Here is a 22,025-nt window from a genome sequence, read left to right as displayed (position 1 = left end):
TTCTGTTTGGCAGCTCTCCGTGCCCATGGCACGATGGGGGTTGGAATTAGATGATCCTTGAGGCCCCTTCCAACCCTAACAATTCTCTGATTGTAAACTGAAATTGTGGCAGGAAATGAGGAGGGGGAATCAAAGCTGCTTTCTGTATAACCAAAGGAAAGGGCAGAAGGAAAAGGGCAGGCTGGGTCAAACTCATCCTTGATTGAGCTGCACTGCAATCAGTGGTGATTCAGGAGGGTTGAATGTGGCCAATCACATTTAGGTCTTTCAGGTCAGAGTCTTGGTGATTCAGCTGGGAGTTAAAAGGCTCCTGGCAGAGAATTGGGGAAGCATCCATGGCACAGACATATGCATTCTGCCTCCTCCACATCCGTGCTACAAGAGGCCACAGAACACCTCAGCTGCACCCCAGAGAGAAACACTGGGACATGCAAAGAGGAGAATCATAGAATTAATCCTGGAATTATAGACTCATAGAACCACAAGCTTGTAGAATCAGAGAATCAGAGAATCAGAGAATCAGAGAATTGCAGGATCTTAGAATCATAGAATGGTAGGGGCTGGAAGGGACCTCCAGAGCAGCATCACCACAGGGCAGGTCACACAGGAACACATCCAGATGGGTCTTAAAAGTCTCCAGAGAAGGAGACTCCACAGCCTCTCTGCGCAGCCTGCTCCAGGGCTCCAGCACCTTCACAGCAAAGAATTCTTTGCTCATGTCCAGATAGAACGTCCTGGGATCCAATCTGTGCCAGTTGCTCCTCATCCTGTCACTGGGCAGCATTGGAAACAGTCTGGCTCCACCTGCTAGTCCCCTGGACTTTAGCTCTTGATCAGCTCTGGGATGATTCTCACAGTAAAGAACTTTTTCCCTCACACTGAGGTGAAGCTTCCTGTGTTCCAGTTTGTATCTGTTGCCCCTTGTCCTATCACAGGACACCACTGAAGAGAGCCTGACCGCTTCATGGGCTGCCCAGGGAGGTGGTGGAGTCACCATCACTGGAGGTGTTTAGGAAGAGCCTGGATGAGGCACTTGGTGCCATGGTTTAGTTGATCAGATGGTGTTGGGTGATAGGTTGGACTGGATGATCTCAAAGGTCTTTTCCAACCTAGTTAGTTCCCCTCTCCTCTCCTCCCCCTCTCCTCTCCTCCCCTCCCCTCCCCTCCCCTCTCCTCCCCTCTCCTCTCCTCCCCTCTCCTCTCCTCCCCTCTCCTCTCCTCCCCTCTCCTCTCCTCCCCTCTCCTCTCCTCCCCTCTCCTCTCCTCTCCTCTCCTCTCCTCTCCTCTCCTCTCCTCTCCTCTCCTCTCCTCTCCTCTCCTCTCCTCTCCTCTCCTCTCCTCTCCTCTCCTCTCCTCTCCTCTCCTCTCCTCTCCTCTCCTCTCCTCTCCTCTCCTCGAGTCTCCTCTCCTCGAGTCTCCTCTCCTCGAGTCTCCTCTCCTCGAGTCTCCTCTCCTCGAGTCTCCTCGAGTCTCCTCTCCTCGAGTCTCCTCTCCTCGAGTCTCCTCTCCTCTCCTCGAGTCTCCTCTCCTCTCCTCTCCTCGAGTCTCCTCTCCTCTCCTCTCCTCTCCTCTCCTCGAGTCTCCTCTCCTCGAGTCTCCTCTCCTCTCCTCTCCTCGAGTCTCCTCTCCTCGAGTCTCCTCTCCTCTCCTCGAGTCTCCTCTCCTCTCCTCTCCTCGAGTCTCCTCTCCTCTCCTCTCCTCGAGTCTCCTCTCCTCTCCTCGAGTCTCCTCTCCTCGAGTCTCCTCTCCTCTCCTCTCCTCGAGTCTCCTCTCCTCTCCTCTCCTCGAGTCTCCTCTCCTCGAGTCTCCTCTCCTCTCCTCGAGTCTCCTCTCCTCTCCTCTCCTCTCCTTGAGTCTCCTCTCCTCTCCTCGAGTCTCCTCTCCTCGAGTCTCCTCTCCTCCAATGCTCTGTTAATAGCCAGGCACGTGGTCACTGGTGGCAAAGACACTCAATGGAGAAAAAGAAGGCTGTCAGAGAACCATTTTGGTTGGAAAACACTTTTAAGATCCTCCAGTCCAACCATTTACCTAGCACTGCCAGGTCTTCACTAAGCCACAACCCCCAGCATCACATCAAGTCAGGTTTTCAGTCCCTTCAGGGATGGGGATTCCACTACTGCCCTATGCAGCCTGGCCCAGGGCTTGATAACCCTTTTGGCACAAAAATGGTTTCTCCTGTCCAATCTAAACCTCCCCTGGTGCAACCTGAAGCCATTTCATCTTGGACCTGGGGAGAAGAGATCAACTTCCACCTCCCCTTCAGGGAGGTGTAGAGAGCCAGAAGGTCTACCCTCAGCTCCCTCTTCTCCAGGCTAAACACTCCCAGTTCCCTCATCTGCTCCTCCCCAGTCCTGTTTTCCAGGCCCTTCAACATCTGCAGCACCCGAACAAGAGGACATAGTCTCAAGCTGTGCCAGGGGAGGTTTAAGCTGGAGGTTAGGAGGAAGCTTTACACTGAGTGATTGCCCATTGGAATGTGCTGCCCAGGGAGGTGATAGAGTCACCATCACTGAAAGTGTTCAGAAGGAGACTTGGTGGGGTGCTTGGTGCCATGGGTTAGTTAATTAGGTGGCATTGGGTGATAGGTTGGATGTGATGATCTTGAAGGTCTCTTCCAACCTGGTCTATTCTATTCTATTCTATTCTATTCTATTCTATTCTATTCTATTCTATTCTATTCTATACTCAAGCTGTGCCAGGGGAGGTTTAGACTGGAGGTGAGGAGAAAGTTCTTCCCAGGAAGAGAGATTGGCCCTTGGGATGTGCTGCCCAAGGAGGTGGTGGAGTCCCTGTCCCTGAAGGTGTTCAAATAGGGACTGGATGTGGCTCTTGCAGCCATGGTTTTTCTGTCAGGAGGTGTTAGGTATTAGGTACTAGGTTGGACTTGATGATCTCTGAGGTCTTTTCCAACCTGGTTGATTCTGTGATCTTCATTGTCCTTTTTTGGACCTGCTCCAGCACCTCAATATTCTTCTTACAGTGAGGAGCCCAAAATTGAACCCAGAACTCCAGGTGTGGCCTCACCCTCACCATGGGGATAATCACTTCCCTGGTTCTGCTCATGACACCATTGCTGATCCAGGCCAGGATGCTGCTGGGTTTCTTGGCCACCTGGGCACACACTGACTCATCTCCAGCCAGCTGTCAGCCAACAAGCCCTAGGGCTTTCTGTGCTGGGCAGTTTCCAGCCACTCTGACCCCAGCCTGGAGCATTCATGGGGTTGTGGGGACCCCATGGGTGGTGAACATCACTTCCCTGGTTGTTGCTGGTACAAAAAGCATGGGTTTGCTGGATATTAGCAGGGAACAGCATGCAAAGTGTCTCTGCTTCCTCTGAACTGAAAGCTCTAGTCCTCAGGGGTTCAGCCAGGTGGAAAGGTATTTCAGGACATAAAAGTCAGGGAGGTGAGCAAGAGGGTATGGGAAATGAATCTCTAGCAATGTGGTGCCATCAGCCCAACCTTTCCCAGCCATATGGGGACACAGATCTGAGGCTGCAGGAGCATTTGCAGAGCAGATGTTGGTGGCGGATTTCTGACCCCAGTGGAGCTCCCTGCCCACAGTTCAGTCTCTGTTCTGGGATGCAGGTTTACCTTTGTGTGCCCCAGTATTCTGTGGAGCTGAAACAGCCTGTGCTTCTCTCCTGATCTCCACACTGGAATTCAGGGAATCATAGAATGGTTTTGGTTGGAAGGGACCTCAAGGCTCAGCCAGTTCCAAGCCCCCTGCCATGCCCAGGGACACCTCACACTGCAGCAGGTTGCTCACAGCCACATCCAGCCTGGCTGCAAACACCTCCAGGCAGGAGGCTTCCACCACCTCCCTGGGCAGCCTGTGCCAGGCTCTCACCACCCTCATGGCCAACAACTTCTTCCTCACAGCCAATCTCCATCTCCCCACTTCTAGTTTGCTTCATCCCCCCCCAGTCCTATCCCTCCCTGACACCCTCAAAAGTCCCTCCCCACCTCTCCTGGAGCCCCCTGCAGATACTGGTAGGCCACAATTAGGTCACCTCAGAGACACCCCCAACTCCCTCAATCTGTCCTCGCAGCAGAGCAGCTCCAGCCCTCTGCTCCTCCTCCTGGCCCTGCTCTGGACACCTTCCAGCACCTCCAGAGCCTTCCTGGCACAGAGGCTCCAGAACTGGACCCAGAGCTCCAGCTGTGGTCTCAGCAGAGTGGAGCAGAGGGGCAGAATCCCCTCCCTGGCCCTGCTGGCCACACTTCTCTTGCTGCAGCCCAGGCTCTGCTTGGCTCTCTGGGCTGCAAGTGCTCCCTGCTGGCTCCTCTTCAGCTTCTCCTCCCCCAGCACCCCCAGGTCCTTTTCTTCAGGGCTGCTCTCCAGCCAGTCCCTGCCCAGCCTCTAGCAGTGCCTGGGATTGCTGTGACCCAGCCAAATTCCCTTGGCTTTCTCTGCTGGCCTTGCTGCCAACAGGGGGTCAGTCTCAGACCCTGAGAGCATTCAGGGTTCCTGAAAAGAGACTGGAAAGTGTCATCACTTCTGCTTGAGGTCATCCTGGGCTGTAACCCTATCTTCTCTGCTGTGCTCCATGTTCTATTCCATGCAGAAACTGTTTTCAGGTCATCAGGGCTGATGCTACCCAAAGAGACCTCGCAGCAGTATGAGCTGGGTGATGCACCTAGCTCCTCTTCCTGGGGCTGGAAATCAGCCACTTCATCATTTGCATGCTGGAGCATGCTTTGTTTACTTAAAAGGCACAGATATCATTGCAAAGGCTTTGGGTTTGTTTGGTTTGAGGTTTTTTTCCCCCCTTTCAAAGAGTGTGATGTATAGCAATCATAACTGTCCTCCAGCAAGGGAAGCAGAGGTGATTGGTGTGATGGGTCAATGAATATAGGAAAGACCTGGACCTGATGGAGAGGGTCCTGAGGAAGGCCATGAAAATGATCAGGGGGGTGGAGTGGCTCTGCTCTGAGGCCAGGCTGAGGGAGCTGGGGGTGTTCTTCCCGGAGAAGAGAAGGCTCCAGGCAGACCTCAGAGCAGCCTGCCAGGACCTGAAGGGGGCTGCAAGAAGGCTGCAGAGAGACTGTTTGCAAAGGCCTGCAGGGACAGGAGCAGGGACAATGGCTTCAAAGTAGAGCAGAGCAGATTGAGATTGGATGTGAGGAACAAGTTCTGCAGCATGAGGGTGGTGGAACACTGGCACAGGTTGCCCAGGGAGGTGGTTGAGGCTCCTTCCCTGAAGCTATTGAAGGTGAGGCTGGACAGGGCTCTGGGCAACCTGATCTAATTGAGGATGTCCCTGCTGAGTGCAGAGGGGTTGGACTGGGTGAGCTTTGGAGGTCCCTTGCAACCCAGCCCATTCTATGATTCGATGAAATACCTCCCAACATCAGTTTGGAGAAAAATTACCCCCCAAATCAGTTGCCAGGCTAGATCAGAAGGTTTTGGAAGCAAATGAAGCTCTATTTACAAGCTAACTACAATCTGGAAATACGAAATGCAACAAACCTGTACAAAATGTACAACATCCAAGTGCCAGGTTCTGCACATTGGCCACAACAACCCCAGGCAGTGCTACAGGCTGGGGTCAGAGTGGCTGAGAGCAGCCAGGCAGAGAGGGGACCTGGAGGTGCTGGTTGAGGGTAGGCTGAACATGAGCCTGCAGTGTGCCCAGGTAGCCAAGAGGGCCAATGGCATCCTGGCCTGCATCAGGAAGAGTGTGGCCAGCAGGAGCAGGGAGGTCATTGTGCCCCTGTACACTGCACTGCTTAGGCCACACCTTGAGTCCTGTGTCCAGTTCTGGCATCCTCAATTTAGGAAGGAGGTTGAGATGTTGGAAAGTGTCCAGAGAAAGGCAACAAAGCTGGGGAGGGGTCTGGAGCACAGCCCTGTGAGGAGAGGCTGAGGGAGCTGGGGTTGCTTAGCCTGCAGAAGAGGAGACTCAGGGGAGACCTCATTGCTCTCTCCAGCTCCCTGCAGGGAGGTTGTAGCCAGGCAGAGGTTGGTCTCTTCTCCCAGGCAAGCAGTGCCAGAACAAGAGGACACAGGCTCAAGCTGTGCCAGGGGAGGTTCAGGCTGGATGTTAGGAAGAAGTTCTACACAGAGAGAGAGATTGCCCATTGGGATGTGCTGCCCAGGGAGGTGGTGGAGTCACCATCGCTGGAGGTGTTCAGGAGGAGGCTTGATAGGGTGCTTGGTGCCATGGGTTAGTTGATTAGGTGGTGTTGGATGATAGGTTGGATGCTATGATCTTGAAGGTCTCTTCCAACCTGGTTTATTCTATTCTATTTTCTACTCTACATTTACACCTGTTTACAGTTTAGAAACAATACAAGGACCCCTCTGGACAAAACCAGGGGGCTATCAATAGCTTTGTCCCCTCTCCACCCCCTGCTGGACGACAGAAAGGCAGAAGGAGAAAAACAGAGAGTAGCTTGTTGGTTACATACCAACAACAAAGCAATGCAGACAAGGTCAGCAAGCCAGCTGAAGCCACCAGCTGGTATCTGCTGGCGCTAGAGCCAAGAAAGAGAAAGAAATCCTTTAGAATCATAGAATCACATTATTAGCCAGGTTGGAAAAGACCTCAGAAATCATCAAGTCCAACCTATTGCCTAATACCAAATACCTTCTGACAACTAGACCATGGCTCCAAGTGCCACATCCAAGCCTATGTTGAACACCTTCAGGGATGGGGACTCCACCACCTCCCTGGGCAGCACATCCCAGTGGCCAATTACTCTTTCTGGGAAGAACTTTCTCCTCACCTCCAGCCTAAACTTGAGACTGTGTCCTCTTGTTCTGGTGCTGGGTGCCTGGGAGAAGAGTCCAACCCCCACCTGGCTACAACCTCCCTTCAGGGAGTGGGAGAGAGCAATGAGGTCTCCCCTGAGCCTCCTCTTCCCCAGGCTAAGCAATCCCAGGCTAAGCAACCCCAAACTAAACAGCCCCTATACAACTGACTTTATGTTAGGCAACACACCAATGGGATTAGTTAGATCTTATCATTAATTTCCTTTGGTCATTTATTTACCTTCCCACCACTTTCCACTCCAGATCTGTGGCAAACACCCTGGGCATCAGCCTGAAGCTGCCAGGGTGTGGTGGGTTAACACCCATTCTCAAAACAAAACCAAAGCAGGGTTGAGGGCTTGTGGGTACTTTGCACTCCCTGCAGGGCCTTTCCCACCTGGGAAGCTGAGTCTGTTCCACTCACCCCTCCCTGCCCAGCTAGGGTATCAAAAGCAGGGCATTGCAGCTATTAGCTCTCCTTTAGGCTCCTGCCTCTCCTGGATGAGAGCTACTGCAGCTGCCTTCCTGCTCCTCTGCCACATGGTCAGGCCTGATCCTTCTCCCTGATGCCTCTCTGCCTCTTCAGAGAGAGACTGGTTTTGTATTCTTCTTCTTTGTCCCCCTCCTATCCCTCCTTGTTCCTTGCCCTTGTGAACCTTTCCTGATATTGTTATATAGATATTGTTTAAAGACAACTCTTTCCCTCTCTACTTAGTATCATAGTATCATAGTATCAGTCAGGATTGGAAAGGACCACAAGGATCATCTAGTTTCAACCCCCTGCCATGGGCAGGGACACCCCACACTAGATCAGCCTGGCCACAGCCTCATCCAGCCTGGCCTTAAATACCTCCAAACTGACTCCAAATTATTGCTTGGTGGATTTGCTCCTTCCTCTTTTTTTCCCTCTCTGTTGGGAGGGAGGAGGGGGGAGTGGGGAAGAGATTCTCAGCCTTGCCCCCGTCTGAGCTCTTAACCCCCAGTTAAGGCTCAAACCACCACACTTTCCCATCACTTTCCACTCCAGATCTGTGGCAAACACCCTGGGCGCCAGCCTGAAGCTGCCAGGGTTTGCTGAGAGCAGCCCCGTTGCTCAGCGAGCCACCAGGAAGTTGGGAGAGCTGCTCCCGGTGCTCCTCAGCCCAAAATTCTCTGGCACATGGCTGAGGGGGAGTTGTGATGATTTAGCTGTGCTGTAGAGGAGATGTACTCATGATGATTTAATTTCACTGCCACAGCTTAATCACCTGATATCTGATCAGCCCTGCCTGTGTTTTCCAGGCGGTGACACAGAGCATCCCATCGCTTTTGATTCTTGGTGGGTGACAGATGTGCAGCACCAGCTGAAGAGCCTTAGCTCATCAACCAGATAGTGAGATACAGCCAGGGCCTTTGCACTGCTCTGCTCTGCAGCTGAGACAGTTATTCATGGGCCCAGAGAGCAGACAGCAAGCTCAGTACGAGTTGCCAACAGCAACTAAATGAACAGACATCCAGGAAAGGGTCACTGGAGCTCAGAAAAATAGCCTTGCCACCTGCCATGCCTCATTAAGCAGACCTTTGGGAATCATAGAATCAAAGAATCACAGAATGGTTTGGTTGGGGAGGGACCTTAGAGACCATCCAGTTCCAACCCCCTCCCCACCATAGACAGAGACCACTTTCACAAGCCCAGGTTGCTCAAGGCCCCAGCCTTGAACACCTCCAGGGAGGGGGCATCCACCATCTCCCTGGGCAACCTGCTCCAGTGTCTCCCCACCCTCACTGCAAAGAATTTCTTCCTAATCTCCAGCCTTGGTCTCCCCTCTCCCAGCTCAAAGTCATTGCCCCTCATCCTATCATAGTATAGTATCATAGTATCAGTCAGGACTGGAAGGGACCACAAGGATCATCCAGTTCCAACCCCCCTGCCATGGGCAGGGACACCCCACACTACATCAGCCTGGCCACAGCCTCATCCAGCCTGGGCTTAAACACCTCCAGGGACAGGGCCTCAACCACCTCCCTGGACAACCCATTCCAGGGCTTCACCACTCTCCTGGGGAAGAACTTCCTCCTCACCTCCAGCCTCAATCTCCCTGCCTCCAACTTCGTTCCATTCCCCCTATCACTCCAAGCCCTTGTCAAAAGTCCCTCCTCATCTCACTTGTGGCCCCTTCTGTAGCCCCTTCAGGAACTGGAAGGCTGCTCTAAGATCTCCCTGGAGCCTTCTCTTCTCCAGGCTGAACAGCTCCAACTCTTGCAGCTGGTGTTCTATCCCTCTGATCATCTTCATGACCTCCTGTAGACTCTCTCCAACAGATCCATGTTCTTGTGCTGGGGGCAACAGAACTGGACACAGTGCTCCATGAGGGGTCTCACCAGAGCACAGTAGAGGGACAGAATGATGTCCCTCATCGTGCTGGTCACACAGCTTTTGACAAAGCCCACTTGAGCTCCTGGGCTGCAAGCGCACACTGGTAGCTCATGGAGAGTTTTCATCTGCCAACACCACCAAATCCTCCTCCAGACTGCTCTCAAGCCTGAAGATGAGCAGACTGAGAGGAGATCTTCTCAACAACTAAAAGGTGAAGGTCATGAGGATGGGGCTGGGCTCTTTTCACTGGTTTCCAGAGGTGGGACAGGGGGCAACAGGCACAAACTGGAAACCAGGAGCACAAGCCCTGTGAGGAGAGGCTGAGGGAGCTGGGGTTGCTTAGCCTGGAGAAGAGGAGGCTCAGGGGAGATCTCATTGCTCTCTACACCTGCCTGAAGGGCACTGGATGAGGCACTTGGTGCCATGGTTTAGTTGATCAGATGGTGCTGGGTGATAGGTTGGACTGGATGATCTCAAAGGTCTATTCCAAGCTCGTTCATTCTATTCTATTCTACATCTGAACGTGAGGACAAATTTCCTTGCTGTGAGGGTGCTGGAGACCTGGAGCAGGCTGCCTAGAAATGTTGTGGAGTCTCCTTCTCTGGAGACCTTCAAAACCTGCCTGGACATGTTGTTCTGGCACCTGCTGTGGGTGCCTCTGCTTTATCAGGGTGGGTTGGATTAATTGATGCCCAGAGGTTCCTTCCAATCCCCACCATGCTGAGATGCCATGAACAGAGGTGGAGCTGCCTAGAAAGGCTGTGGAGTTTCCACCTCTGAAGAAATTCCAAACCCACCTGGACAATGAGTTTCCATGCAGCCTTATTTGGGTGATCTTCCTTTAGCAGGTTGAAAGGAGTTGGAAGGGAACTCTGGAGGTCATGTAGTCTAACTCCCCAGCTAAAGTACCTACAGCAGCTTGCCCAGGATCCTGTTAAAGGAGGCTCACCTAGAGCAGGTTGCATAGGATGACATCCAGGTGGGTTTTGAATGCCCCCAGAGAAGAAAACTCCAACACTTCTTGGGGCAGCCTGTTCCAGTGCTCCACAACCCTAGTTAAGGTCCTGTTAGGAACCCCATTTATTAATCCTAGGCTGCCTGAGGAGCTGCACTGTGCAGTAAGGAAACGTAGCATCGACAACTACGTTTTAGATCTCTACAGCAGAGGGCACTGGTGGTATTGGATTGACCACAGAGCTGATATCTTGGGACTAGGGAAAATGAAGGGGAGGGAGAAAGGAAAAAGAAGAGAAAATCAAATAGAAGACAAAGAGTTGTCAACAAAGACTGAAGAAGCTGATGTTGGTCTGTGTTCCATGTGTGGCTTTATATCTGGGAAGGAAGAGTAAACTGCAGCAGGACAGGCTGGGAGGGGATCTGCTGGAGAGCAGCCCCAAGGAGAAGGACCTGGGAGTGCTGGTGGGCAGCAAGCTCTGCATGGGACAGCAATGTGCCCTGGGGGCCAAGAAGGCCAATGGGGTCCTGAGGTGCATTCAGAGGAGTGTGTCCAGCAGAGCCAGGGAGGTTCTCCTCTCCCTCTACTGTGCCCTGCTGAGACCTCACCTGGAATATTGCATCCAGCTCTGGGCTGCTGGAGAGAGTCCAAAGGAGGGCTGCAAGGCTGCTGAAGGGACTGCAGCAGTGCCTGGGGAGGAGAGGCTGAGAGCCCTGGGGCTGTTGAGTCTGGAGAGGAGAAGGCTGAGAGGGATCTGATCAATGTCTCTCAAGAGCTGAGGGCTGGGGGTCAGGAAGGAAGGGACAGGGACAGCCTCTGCTCAGTTGCACGCTGGGGTGGGACAAGGGGCAATGGATGGAAACTGCAGCACAGGAGGTTCCACCTCACCATGAGGAGGAACTTCTTGCCTGTGAGGGTCCCAGAGGCCTGGAGCAGGCTGCCCAGAGAGGTTGTGGAGTCTCCTTCTCTGGAGCCCTTCCAGCACTGTCTGAATGTGTTCTTGTGTGACCTGAGCTAGATTGTATGGTTCTGCTCTGGCAGGGAGGTTGGCCTGGAAGATCTCCAGAGGTCCCTTCCAACCCCTGACATCCTGTGAGCCCATGAAGTCCAAACTGCCTATGTCTGCAGCATAAGAGAGAGACACTGAATAGCAAATTGCCCTGGGACAGGGTTCCAGATGGATCTTTATGCAAAGCTGTTGTGGGGTGCCCATTAAAACATTTCCATAATGTTCTCCAAGGCTTTAGTTTTTCCCAGTGGTTTTGTGATGGCTATTTTTTATTCCTGAGTATTTCCAGGCTATTTATGATTTAAAATTAGCCTGGTGTGAAATGACTGTACCAAGACTTCCTGAACACTTCAAACTCAAAGTTGTGGAAGAGCACCAGTATAAGAGAAAGAATCATAGAATCATAGAATCAATAAGGTTGGAAGAGACCTCAAAGATCATCAAGTCCAACCTGCTACCCAACACCTCAAGACTACTAGACCATGGCACCAAGTGCCACATCCAATCCCCTCTTGAACACCTCCAGGGATGGGGACTCCACCACCTCCCTGGGCAGCACATTCCAATGCCTAACAACTCTCTCTGTGAAGAACTTTCTCCTCACCTCGAGTCTAAACCTCCCCTGGCACAGCTTGAGACTGTGTCCTCTTGTTCCGGTGCTGCTTGCCTGGGAGAAGAGACCAAGCCCCACCTGGCTACAGTCTCCCTTCAGGGAGTTGGAGAGAGCAATGAGGTCTCCCCTGAGCCTCCTCCTCTCCAGGCTAAGCAACCCCAGCTCCCTCAGCCTCTCCTCACAGGGCTGTGCTCCAGACCCCTCCCCAGCTTTGTTGCCCTTCTCTGGACACCTTCCAGCAGCTCAACCTCCTTCCTAAACTGAGGGGCCCAGAACTGGACACAGTACTCAAGGTGTGGCCTAACCAGTGCTCAATCAATAGGTGTATCATTAATTATGGTTTATTTAGCTAAAATATCTAAATACAGCATGAAGGATAATAAATATAGGATCCTTTCAATGCACTCCCAGTAGCACTGGGGATCTCACTGCAACACCTTAGCTTCACATAAAGCTTGCACCATGTGGAAGTGAGGTCTTGCAGAGCACTGCCTGATGTATTCTTTGGTGCTCAGTAGCTCAATCACAGAATCATAGAATGGTCCAGGCTGGAAGGGACCTCCAAAGCTCACCCAGTCCAACCCCTCTGCCGTCAGCAGGGACATCCCCAACCAGATCAGGTTGCCCACAGCCCTGTTCAGCCTCACCTTGAATAGCTTCAGGGATGGAGCCCCAACCACCTCTGTGTCCCCTGGTACAGCCCTGAAGCTGCATAGATATTTATGTAGATATTCTTTCCCCCACAGCATTTACATTGATTTCTGTGTTCAGCACCCATTTCCTAGTGAGTATTTCTGTCCTGCTTGGTGCCACACCAAAACAGGGAGTTGAGGAGGAAATATGAAATTGGATGCTGCTGTTTAATGGCAGGGAAGAGTTGATGCTCAGGATGCTGCTTTGGTGGTTTATTGGGTTTGGTTTGCTTATTTTTACTTGAAATAGGTGAGATAACCCTCTTGAAAACCTGCCATTTGCATGACTAGCAAATATTTCCTCACAGAGAGGATTCTCAAACATAGGAATGATTTGCCCCGGGGCAGTGCTGGAGTCACCATCCTTGGAGGTGTTCAAGCAGTATGTGGAGCTGGGGCTTACTGACATGGTGGGTTGAAGGTTGGACTGGAAGAGCTTGTAGTTCTCTTTCTGGGCTGGAAGAAATTTCATGAAGCTCAACAAGGGCAAGGGGAGAGTCTTGCTCCTGGGAAGGAACAACTCCATGCACCAGTACAGGTTGAGGACTGACTTGCCAGAGAGCAGTGAAGGGGAAATGTCCTGGGGGTCCTGGTGGATGTAAGGATGACCATGAGCCATCAATAGAATAGAATAGAATAGAATAGAATAGAATAGAATAGAATAGAATAGAATAGAATAGAATAGAATAGAATAGAATAGACCACGTTGGAAAAGACCTTTGAGATCATCCAGTCCAACCTATCACCCAACACCATCTGATCAACTAAACCATGGCACCAAGCACTCCATCCAGTCTCTCCTTAAACACCTCCAGCGATGGTGACTCCACCACCTCCCTGGGCAGCACATCCCAATGGCCAATCTCTCTTTCTGGGAAGAATTTCTTCCTAACCTCCAGCCTAAACCTCCCCTGGCACAGCTTGAGACTGTGTCCTCTTGTTCTGGTGCTGGTTGCCTGGGAGAAGAGACCAACCCCCACAGGGCCATTCTGGGGTGGATTAGAAGTGGTGTGACCAGTAGGTTGAGAGAGGTTCTCTCCCCCCTCTCCTCCCCCTCTGCTCTGCCCTGCTGAGACCTCACCTGGAATATTGCATCCAGCTCTGGGCTCCCCAGCTCAGGAGGGACAGGGATCTGCTGGAGAGAGTCCAAAGGAGGGCTGCAAGGCTGCTGAAGGGACTGCAGCAGTGCCTGGGGAGGAGCGGCTGAGACCCTCTTCCTTTTCACTACTATGGTTCTCCTCCCCCTCTGCTGGTGAGGTTGCACCCAGAAAAATGTGTCCAGTTCTGGGCCCCTCAGATCAAGAAAGACAGTGAGCTGCTTGAGTGAGTCCAGCACAGAGCCACAAAGATGCTGAAGGCAGTGGAAGATCTGCCTTAGGAGCAGAGCCTGAGGGAGCTGAGGGCTCTGTGGCTTGCAGAGGAGGAGCCTGAGGGTGAGCTCCTTGCTGGTGCTAAAGCTGTGCAGGGGGAGTGCCCAGAGGCTGGAGCCAGGCTCTGCTGGGGGATGCCCAATGCCAGCACAAGGGGCAGTGGTGGAAGCTGAGGCAGAGGAAGTGCCATGGAAAGTGGAGGAAGAATTTTTCCCCTTTGAGGGTGAGAGAAGCCTGGAGCAGGCTGCCCAGGGGGGTTGTGGAGTCTCCCTCTGTGGAGCTATTCCAGACCTGCCTGGCTGTGTTGCTGAGTGACCTACTCTGGGTGCTCCTGCTGTGGCAGAGGGTTGGACTGGGTGATCTTTGGAGGTCCCTTCCAGCCCCTCACATTCTGTGATTCTGTGGATCCAACCAGATGTGTTCTGTGATTTGGATTCTGTGATTTGCTTTTCAGGGCAGGAATCACGTTGGTACAGACAAAGATTTTGTTCACCCATGCAGAGCGGGAGTCTCCTCTGGCTCTTCATAGAATCTGTTCTCTTGTCTCATAACGTGTCAAGAGGCTTTAACAACCTGAATATTCTAATGATTCCTCTCTTGACAATTTTCTTCCTTTTGAGGCCCTTGTCACTTCTCTCGGCTCACCCTGCTGAGTCAGAACATCTTTTTTTAGGTATCTGCCGCGGTTGAACTTGTTATCTGCAATCCAGCAACCCGTGTGACATGTGGGGATGAGCAGGAGCAGAGAAACATCTGTCTTTCTCCTAACTCATGGCCAATTACAGCTGCCATGCATAGCTCTACAGGCAAGAAAATAGTGCAGCTTCTATAGCATGAAATGGGTAGAGTTGACTGAAAGGACTGAAGAAGCTTTGGTTTAGACTTAGCACTCTTAGAATCATAGAATCAGTAAGGTTGGAAAAGAACTCAGAGATCTTCAAGTCCAAGCTGTCGCCACAGACCTCATGACAACTAAACCATGGCACCAAGTGCCACATCCAATCCCCTCTAGAACACCTCCAGGGATGGGAACTCCACCACCTCCCTGGGCAGCACATTCCAACGGTGAATGACTCTCTCTGGGAAGAACTTTCTCCTCACCTCCAGCCTAAACCTCCCCTGGCACAGCTTGAGACTGTGTCCTCTTGTTCTGGTGCTGGGTGCCTGGCAGGAGGGACCAACCCCCTCCTGGATACAACCTCCCTATTTGAGCTTAATTTAATGTTCTCCTTCTCCCTTCTTTCTATAGCATGAAATGGTAGAGTCGATGGAAAGGACTGAAGCAGCCTTTGTTTTGACTTAGCACACCTAAGTATTTGAGCTTAATGTAATGCTCTCCTTCTCCCTTCTCTCTTTTCTTTCTTCCAGGCTATTCAAACTCCAGAAGGACCAACACCAAATAAATTATGAATGTTGAACAAGATGACCTTACATCCACAGCAGATAATGATAGGTCCTAGGTTTAACAGGGCCCTATTTGACCCCCTGCTTGTGGTGCTGTTGGCTCTTCAGCTTCTCGTGGTGGCCGGTCTAGTGAGGGCACAGACTTGCCCTTCCGTCTGCTCCTGCAGCAACCAGTTCAGCAAGGTGATTTGCGTCCGGAAGAACCTGAGGGACGTGCCAGACGGCATCTCCACCAACACCAGGTTGCTCAATCTCCATGAGAACCAGATCCAGATCATCAAAGTGAACAGCTTCAAGCACCTGAGGCACCTGGAGATCCTGCAGCTCAGCAGGAATCACATCAGAACAATTGAAATCGGGGCTTTCAATGGTCTGGCTAACCTCAACACTTTGGAACTCTTCGACAACCGCCTGACCACTATCCCGAATGGGGCTTTTGTATACCTGTCAAAACTGAAGGAGCTGTGGTTGAGGAACAACCCCATTGAGAGCATCCCTTCTTACGCTTTTAACAGGATCCCTTCTCTCCGGAGGCTGGATCTGGGGGAGCTGAAACGGCTTTCGTACATCTCAGAAGGTGCCTTTGAAGGTCTGTCCAACTTGAGGTATTTGAACCTTGCCATGTGCAACCTCCGGGAAATCCCTAACCTCACCCCGCTGGTGAAACTGGACGAGTTGGACCTATCCGGGAACCACCTGACGGCCATCCGGCCGGGGTCCTTCCAAGGGCTGATGCATCTGCAGAAGCTGTGGATGATACAGTCCCAGATCCAAGTGATAGAGAGGAATGCTTTTGACAACCTTCAGTCGCTGGTGGAGATCAACCTGGCACACAACAACCTCACGCTGCTGCCTCACGACCTGTTCACGCCGCTCCGCCTGGAGAGGATCCACCTGCACCACAACCCTTGGAACTGCAACTGCGACATCCTCTGGCTCAGCTGGTGGATCAAGGACAAGGCGCCCTCCAACACAGCCTGCTGCGCCCGCTGCCACACGCCTCCCAGTTTGAAAGGAAGGTACATCGGGGAGCTGGACCTGAATTACTTCACCTGCTACGCCCCGGTCATCGTGGAGCCGCCAGCGGACCTCAACGTCACGGAGGGCATGGCCGCGGAGATGAAGTGCCGGGCGTCCACTTCCTTGACCTCTGTGTCCTGGATCACCCCCAACGGATCTGTCATGACCCACGGGGCGTACCGAGTGCGGATCGCAGTGCTGAGCGACGGCACCTTGAATTTCACCAAGGTGACCGTGCAGGACACGGGGCTGTACACGTGCATGGTGAGTAACTCCGTGGGGAACACCACGGCCTCCGCCACGCTGAACGTGACCGCCCTGGAGAACCCCGGCTACACCTACTTCTCAACCGTCACAGTAGAGACTGTGGAACCTTCTCAGGACGAGGCGCAGACCACCGAGCAGGTGGGGCCCACGCCGGTCACCGGCTGGGAGACCACGAACATGACGACCTCACTCACCCCGCAGAGCACAAGATCGACAGAGAAAACCTTCACCATCCCCGTGACGGACGCGGGCAACGGGATGCCGGGGATCGACGAGGTGATGAAGACCACCAAAATCATCATTGGTTGTTTTGTGGCTATCACCCTGATGGCCGCCGTGATGCTGGTCATCTTCTACAAGATGCGGAAGCAGCATCACCGGCAGAGCCATCACGCCCCGACGCGGACTGTCGAGATCATCAACGTGGATGACGAGCTGACGGGGGACGCGCCCCTAGAGAGTCACTTGCCCATGCCGGCCATAGAGCATGAGCACCTGAACCACTATAACTCTTACAAGTCTCCTTTCAACCACACAACAACAGTTAACACAATAAATTCAATACACAGTTCGGTGCATGAACCGTTGTTGATCCGAATGAACTCGAAGGACAACGTGCAAGAGACTCAGATCTGAACCCTTTATGATGTTACAGGGGCGGGGGGGGGGGGGGGGTTTGGGGAGGGGGGGTTAGGGGGTGGGGCACGGGGGGAGGGAGAGACAACGACAGACGGTTTATAAAACAAATGACACAAATGACTGGGGCTAAATCTACTGTTTCAGAAAAAAAAACAACAAAACAAAAACAAAAACAAACAGACAAACAAAAAAAGAACAAAAAAAAAGTGTCTTTACAAAGAAAGAAAAAAAAAACAAACAAAGAAATTTATTTATTAAAAATTCTATTGTGATCTAAAGCAGACAACATTCTCTGTATTCCTCAGAACCTGGGGGTTGCTGCACTTCCTTCCCCCCCACCCCCTCCTCCTCGTTCCCCCTTTTTTGTTTTCCCCCCTCCTCCCCATCCTCCCTGCCCCCCTCCCACCCTCCCCACCCCCCCCCTGCCCCCCCCAGCCTACCCTGCCAGCGCTTTCACAGGAGGTCCTGATCCTCTCTGAGGACTGGGCTAGGAAATGTTGTAAGAGCTCTCTTCCCCTAGGGGGAATTTGTATGGTGAGTTCCAGGGGTGAGGTTCGCTGTGTTTTGTCACTCCTCTCTCTTCTCTACTTTTCTGTTTTGTTTTCTCCCGCCCTTCCTGCAAGGATTCGACAGCGGATGGAATAATGGCAGCAACTTTGGACAGCAACTAATGACACCAAGCTGGGAGGCTTGGCTGATACAGCTGAAGGCTGTGAGGCCATCCAGCGAGACTTGGGCAGAGTGAGAGCTGGGCATGGAGGAACCTAATCAGGGTCAACAAGGATGAGTGCAGAGTTCTGCAGCTGGGGAGGAAGAATAAACTGCAGCAGGACAGGTTGGGAGGGGATCTGCTGGAGAGTAGCCTTCAAATCCTCCAGGGAGGGGATAGTATCATAGTACCAGTCAGGGTTGGAAGGGACCACAAGGATCATCCAGTTCCAACCCCCCTGCCATGGGCAGGGACACCCCACACTAGATCAGCCTGGCCAGAGCCTCATCCAGCCTGGGCTTAAACACCTCCATGGACAGGGCCTCCCTGCACAACCCATTCCAGGGCTTCACTACTCTCATGGTGATAGCCACAATAGGGCTTGGATTTGGTCCTTGCAGTTGGTGTCATCCTATAATCCTCTGATCACACAATCATAGAATGCTTTGGGCTGTAAAGAACCTTAAAGATCATCTAGTACCAATGTACTTCTTATAGGCAAGGGCACCTCAACCCCACAGCAAGTTGCTCAAGCCCTTGTCCAACCTGGTTTTCAATACCCCCAGGGAGGGGACAGCCACAGCAGGGCTTGGATTTGGTCCTTGCTTTCATACATTTATGACTTGCACCCAGGCTTTGTGGTAGTTAGGGAAGTGCTCTCCAAAGGGCTGAGTCAGGCAACCCTCACTGACATTGAAAAGAGAGACAGAGTGAGTTCCCAGCCTGTAACTCCAGTGGTGCATGGCCTTTGGAAATGAGGAGGAGACATAAAGCAGAGTGGCTGTCAGGAGGATGGGGGCAGTACTGTATCAGTGGTTCCCAGTGGCAGGAGGAGAGGTAAGGAGCACAAAGTGGAAAGCAGGAGGCTCTTGGAGAGTTGCAGAGTACTGGAGCAGGCTGCCCAGGGAGGTGCTAGGAGTCTCCTTCTCTGGGGAGATTCCAAACCCACCTGGGCAATGGGATCCTCTGCAAACTGCAGTGGGTGATGCTGCTTGAGCAGGGGGGTTGGACTGGGGGATCTCCAGAGGCCCCTTCCGACCCCCACCACACTGGGATTCTGGGATTCTCCCTGTGGAGAGGGACCTGGGAGTGCTGTGGACACCAAGTTCTGCATATGACAGCAATGTGACCCTGTGGCCAAGAAGGCCAAGGGGGTCCTGGGCTGCATTCAGAGGAGTGTGTCCAGCAGAGCCAGGGAGGTTCTCCTCCCCCTCTGCTCTGCCCTGCTGAGACCTCAGGTTTCTTGAATGCCTCCAGGGATGATGACTCCACCACCTCCCTGCACAGCCTGTGCCAGTGCCTGACCACTCCTGAAGCAAAGACATTGTTCCTAGCATTCAACCTAACCCTCCCCTGCCACAATTTCAGACCATCTCTTCTTGTTTTATCACCTGGTACTAGTAAGAAGAGCCCAATCCCTACCTCACTCCAACTTCCTCTCAGGGAGGTGTAGAGAGCAGTAAGGTCTCCCCTGAGCCTCCTCTTCTCCAGGCTAAACAACCCCTAACCCTTCAACTGCTCCTCACCAGACCTGTTCTCCAGACACTTCACCAGCTTGGTTCTCCTTCTAGCTCCAGCAACTGTATATCCAGTAAGCAAATCTGTCTTTGCATCAAAGCTAGTGGTGTCCTGGTCAGTCTTTTTGGGGTTCCTAGGCATGAACATGAAATATGTTTAGCTGCCTATGAGTTGTATGCCTCTCTGCACAGTTAAACCAAAAGTCTGTCAAAGGAAGAAGTCTGAGGATTTGGGTCCAAACCAACCAATATTAAATTAAATAAAACAGGAAGAACAAACTCAGCCAAATCAGAGTATAGGTTACTGAAATTTGTATGACAATTGTCTGCTGAGATTCACAGATATGTGCAGGTTGGAAAAGAGCCTCAGGGTCACCAAGGCCAACCATGAACTCTACTCTATAAGGCTCACTCCTAAACCAGAGCCCCAAGCACCACAGCCAAACCACCTGGAAACACAGCCAGGCCTGGGGACTCCACCACCTCCCTGGCCACCACATTCCAATCCCTGACCACTCTTGACAGGGAAAAATCTTTTCCTACTGTCCAGTCTGAACTTCCCCAGTCACAGCTTGAGGCCATTCCCTCTTGTTCTGTCACTAATGACCTGGGAGAAGAGACCAGCACCAACCTCCCTTGCCCTCCTCTGCCCTGGCTCCAGCACCTCCACATCTCTCTTGTACTGAGGTGCCCAGAACTGGACCCAGCACTCGAGGTGTGGCCTCCCCAGAGCTGAGTGCCAGGGGACAATCCCCTCCCTGCTGCTGCTGGACACAGCATTGCTGAGCCCAGCCAGGAGGCCTTTGGCTTTCTTGGCCCCCTGGGCACACTGCTGGCTCCTCTTCAGCTGCTTGTCCATCAGCACCCCCAGGTCCCTTTCTGCCAGCAGCTTTCCAGCCACACTGCCCCAAGCCTGGAGCCTTGCTTGGGGTTGTTGTGACCCAAGGTCAGGCCCTGGCCCTTGGCCTTGTTGAAGCTCCTCCTGTGAACGTTGGCCATGGATCCAATCTATCCAAGTCCCTCCTCAGACCCTTCCTCCCCTGGTGCAGGTCAACACTGACACCTCACTTGGTGTCATCTGCAGACCTACTGCTGACACACTCTGTGTCTTCATCGAGGTCATCAATGAAGCTGTTGAACAGAAGTGTTCCCAACACTGAACCCTGGGAAGCACCACTGGTGCCTGGCTGCCAGCTGGATGTGACTCCATTGCCCACCACTCTTTGGGCCCTTGCACCCAGCCAGGGCTTTACCCAGCAGAGCATTGCTCAGCCAAGCCATGAGCAGCAGCTTGTGCACGAGAGTTCTGGGGGGAACAGCATCAAAGGCTCTTCCAAAGTGTAGGTAGGCAATACCCACAGCAGAGAAGAGATGATGAAAAATCATTTTCAGCATCATGCAGTCAGCTGCTATCAGTAGACCGGAGCACAGGACTTTGGTTTATCCCAGTTATGTATAACGTATTCTGAGGGGCTTGCTTTTTAATTCTAGAAGGCAATCAATAAATCCTGTATTTCTCAGACAGAGCTCCCAAATATATTTGTTTGGATTCAATAATAATGATAATAATGATATTGACAATGATGATGGTGGAGTCCCCATCCCTGGAGGTGTTCAAGAAGGGATTGGATGTGGCACTTGGTGCCATGGTTTAGTCATGAGGTCTGTGGTGACAGGTTGGGCTTGATGATCTGTGAGGTCTCTTCCAACCTTGGTGATTCTGTGATGCTGTGATGATGATGATGATAATAATAGTAAAATCTATATTGTTGAGTCATTCATCATCATCATCATCATCATCATCATCAATTAAATAAAACCACATTGTTTATTTGTTCATAAATAATGACAATAATAACACATAAGTAATTCACATTATTTAGTCATTCAGTAATAATAATAGTAATAGTAATAATAGTAGTAAGAATAATAGTAATACTACTAGTAGTAGTAGTAATAGTAATAATAATAATAATTCCATATTGTTCAGTCATTCTTAAATACTACTACTACTAAATAAATCCATATTGTTCAGTCATTCTTAACTACTACTACTACTACTATAAATAAATCCATATTGTTCAGTCATTCTTAACTACTACTGCTGCTACTAAATAAATCCACATTGTTCAGTCATTCTTAAATACTACTACTAATAATAATAAATCCATATTGTTCAGTTATTCTTAACTACTACTACTACTACTGCTACTAAATAAATCCATATTGTTTAGTCATTCTTAACTACTACTACTGCTACTACTAATAAAATCCACATTGTTCAGTCATTCTTAAATACTACTACTAATAATAATAAATCCATATTGTTCAGTCATTCCTAACTACTACTACTACTATTACTACTAAATCTATATTGTTCAGTCATTCTTAAATACTACTACTACTAAATAAGTCCATATTGTTCAGTCATTCTTAACTACTACTAGTACTATTACTAAATAAGTCCATATTGTTCAGTCATTCTTAACTACTACTACTAAATAAATCCACATTGTTCAGTCATTCTTAACTACTACTACTAATAATAATAATAAATCCATATTGTTCAGTCATTCCTAACTGCTACTACTACTACTACTAAATCCATATTGTTCAGTCATTCTTAACTACTACTACTACTACTAAATAAGTCCATATTGTTCAGTCATTCTTAACTACTACTACTACTACTAAATAAATCCATATTGTTCAGTCATT

At 51.2% G+C, this 22,025-nt stretch overlaps 1 protein-coding gene across 5 annotated transcripts in view; it reads left to right on the top strand.

Annotated features, from left to right (window-relative positions):
* Positions 1 to 17,099, top strand: part of LRRC4C (leucine rich repeat containing 4C) — a 215,962-nt gene extending 198,863 nt beyond the window's left edge. For all 5 annotated transcript variants that reach the window (XM_068160764.1, XM_068160761.1, XM_068160763.1 and 2 more), the window contains one exon: positions 15,120 to 17,099. In XM_068160764.1, coding sequence (XP_068016865.1) covers positions 15,162 to 17,078 — 1,917 coding nt within the window. In that variant the 5' untranslated portion in view covers positions 15,120 to 15,161 and the 3' untranslated portion in view covers positions 17,079 to 17,099. The remainder of the gene's footprint in view (positions 1 to 15,119) is intronic.
* Positions 17,100 to 22,025: the final 4,926 nt, after the last annotated feature.

The sequence above is a fragment of the Melanerpes formicivorus genome, unplaced genomic scaffold (assembly GCF_026170545.1).
Source record: "Melanerpes formicivorus ecotype bairdi unplaced genomic scaffold, bMelFor1.0.p_v2 SCAF_52, whole genome shotgun sequence".
NCBI lineage: Eukaryota > Metazoa > Chordata > Aves > Piciformes > Picidae > Melanerpes > Melanerpes formicivorus.
The sequence above is the reverse complement of the archived record's forward strand: the minus strand, read 5'-3'. Positions and strand labels throughout refer to the sequence as shown.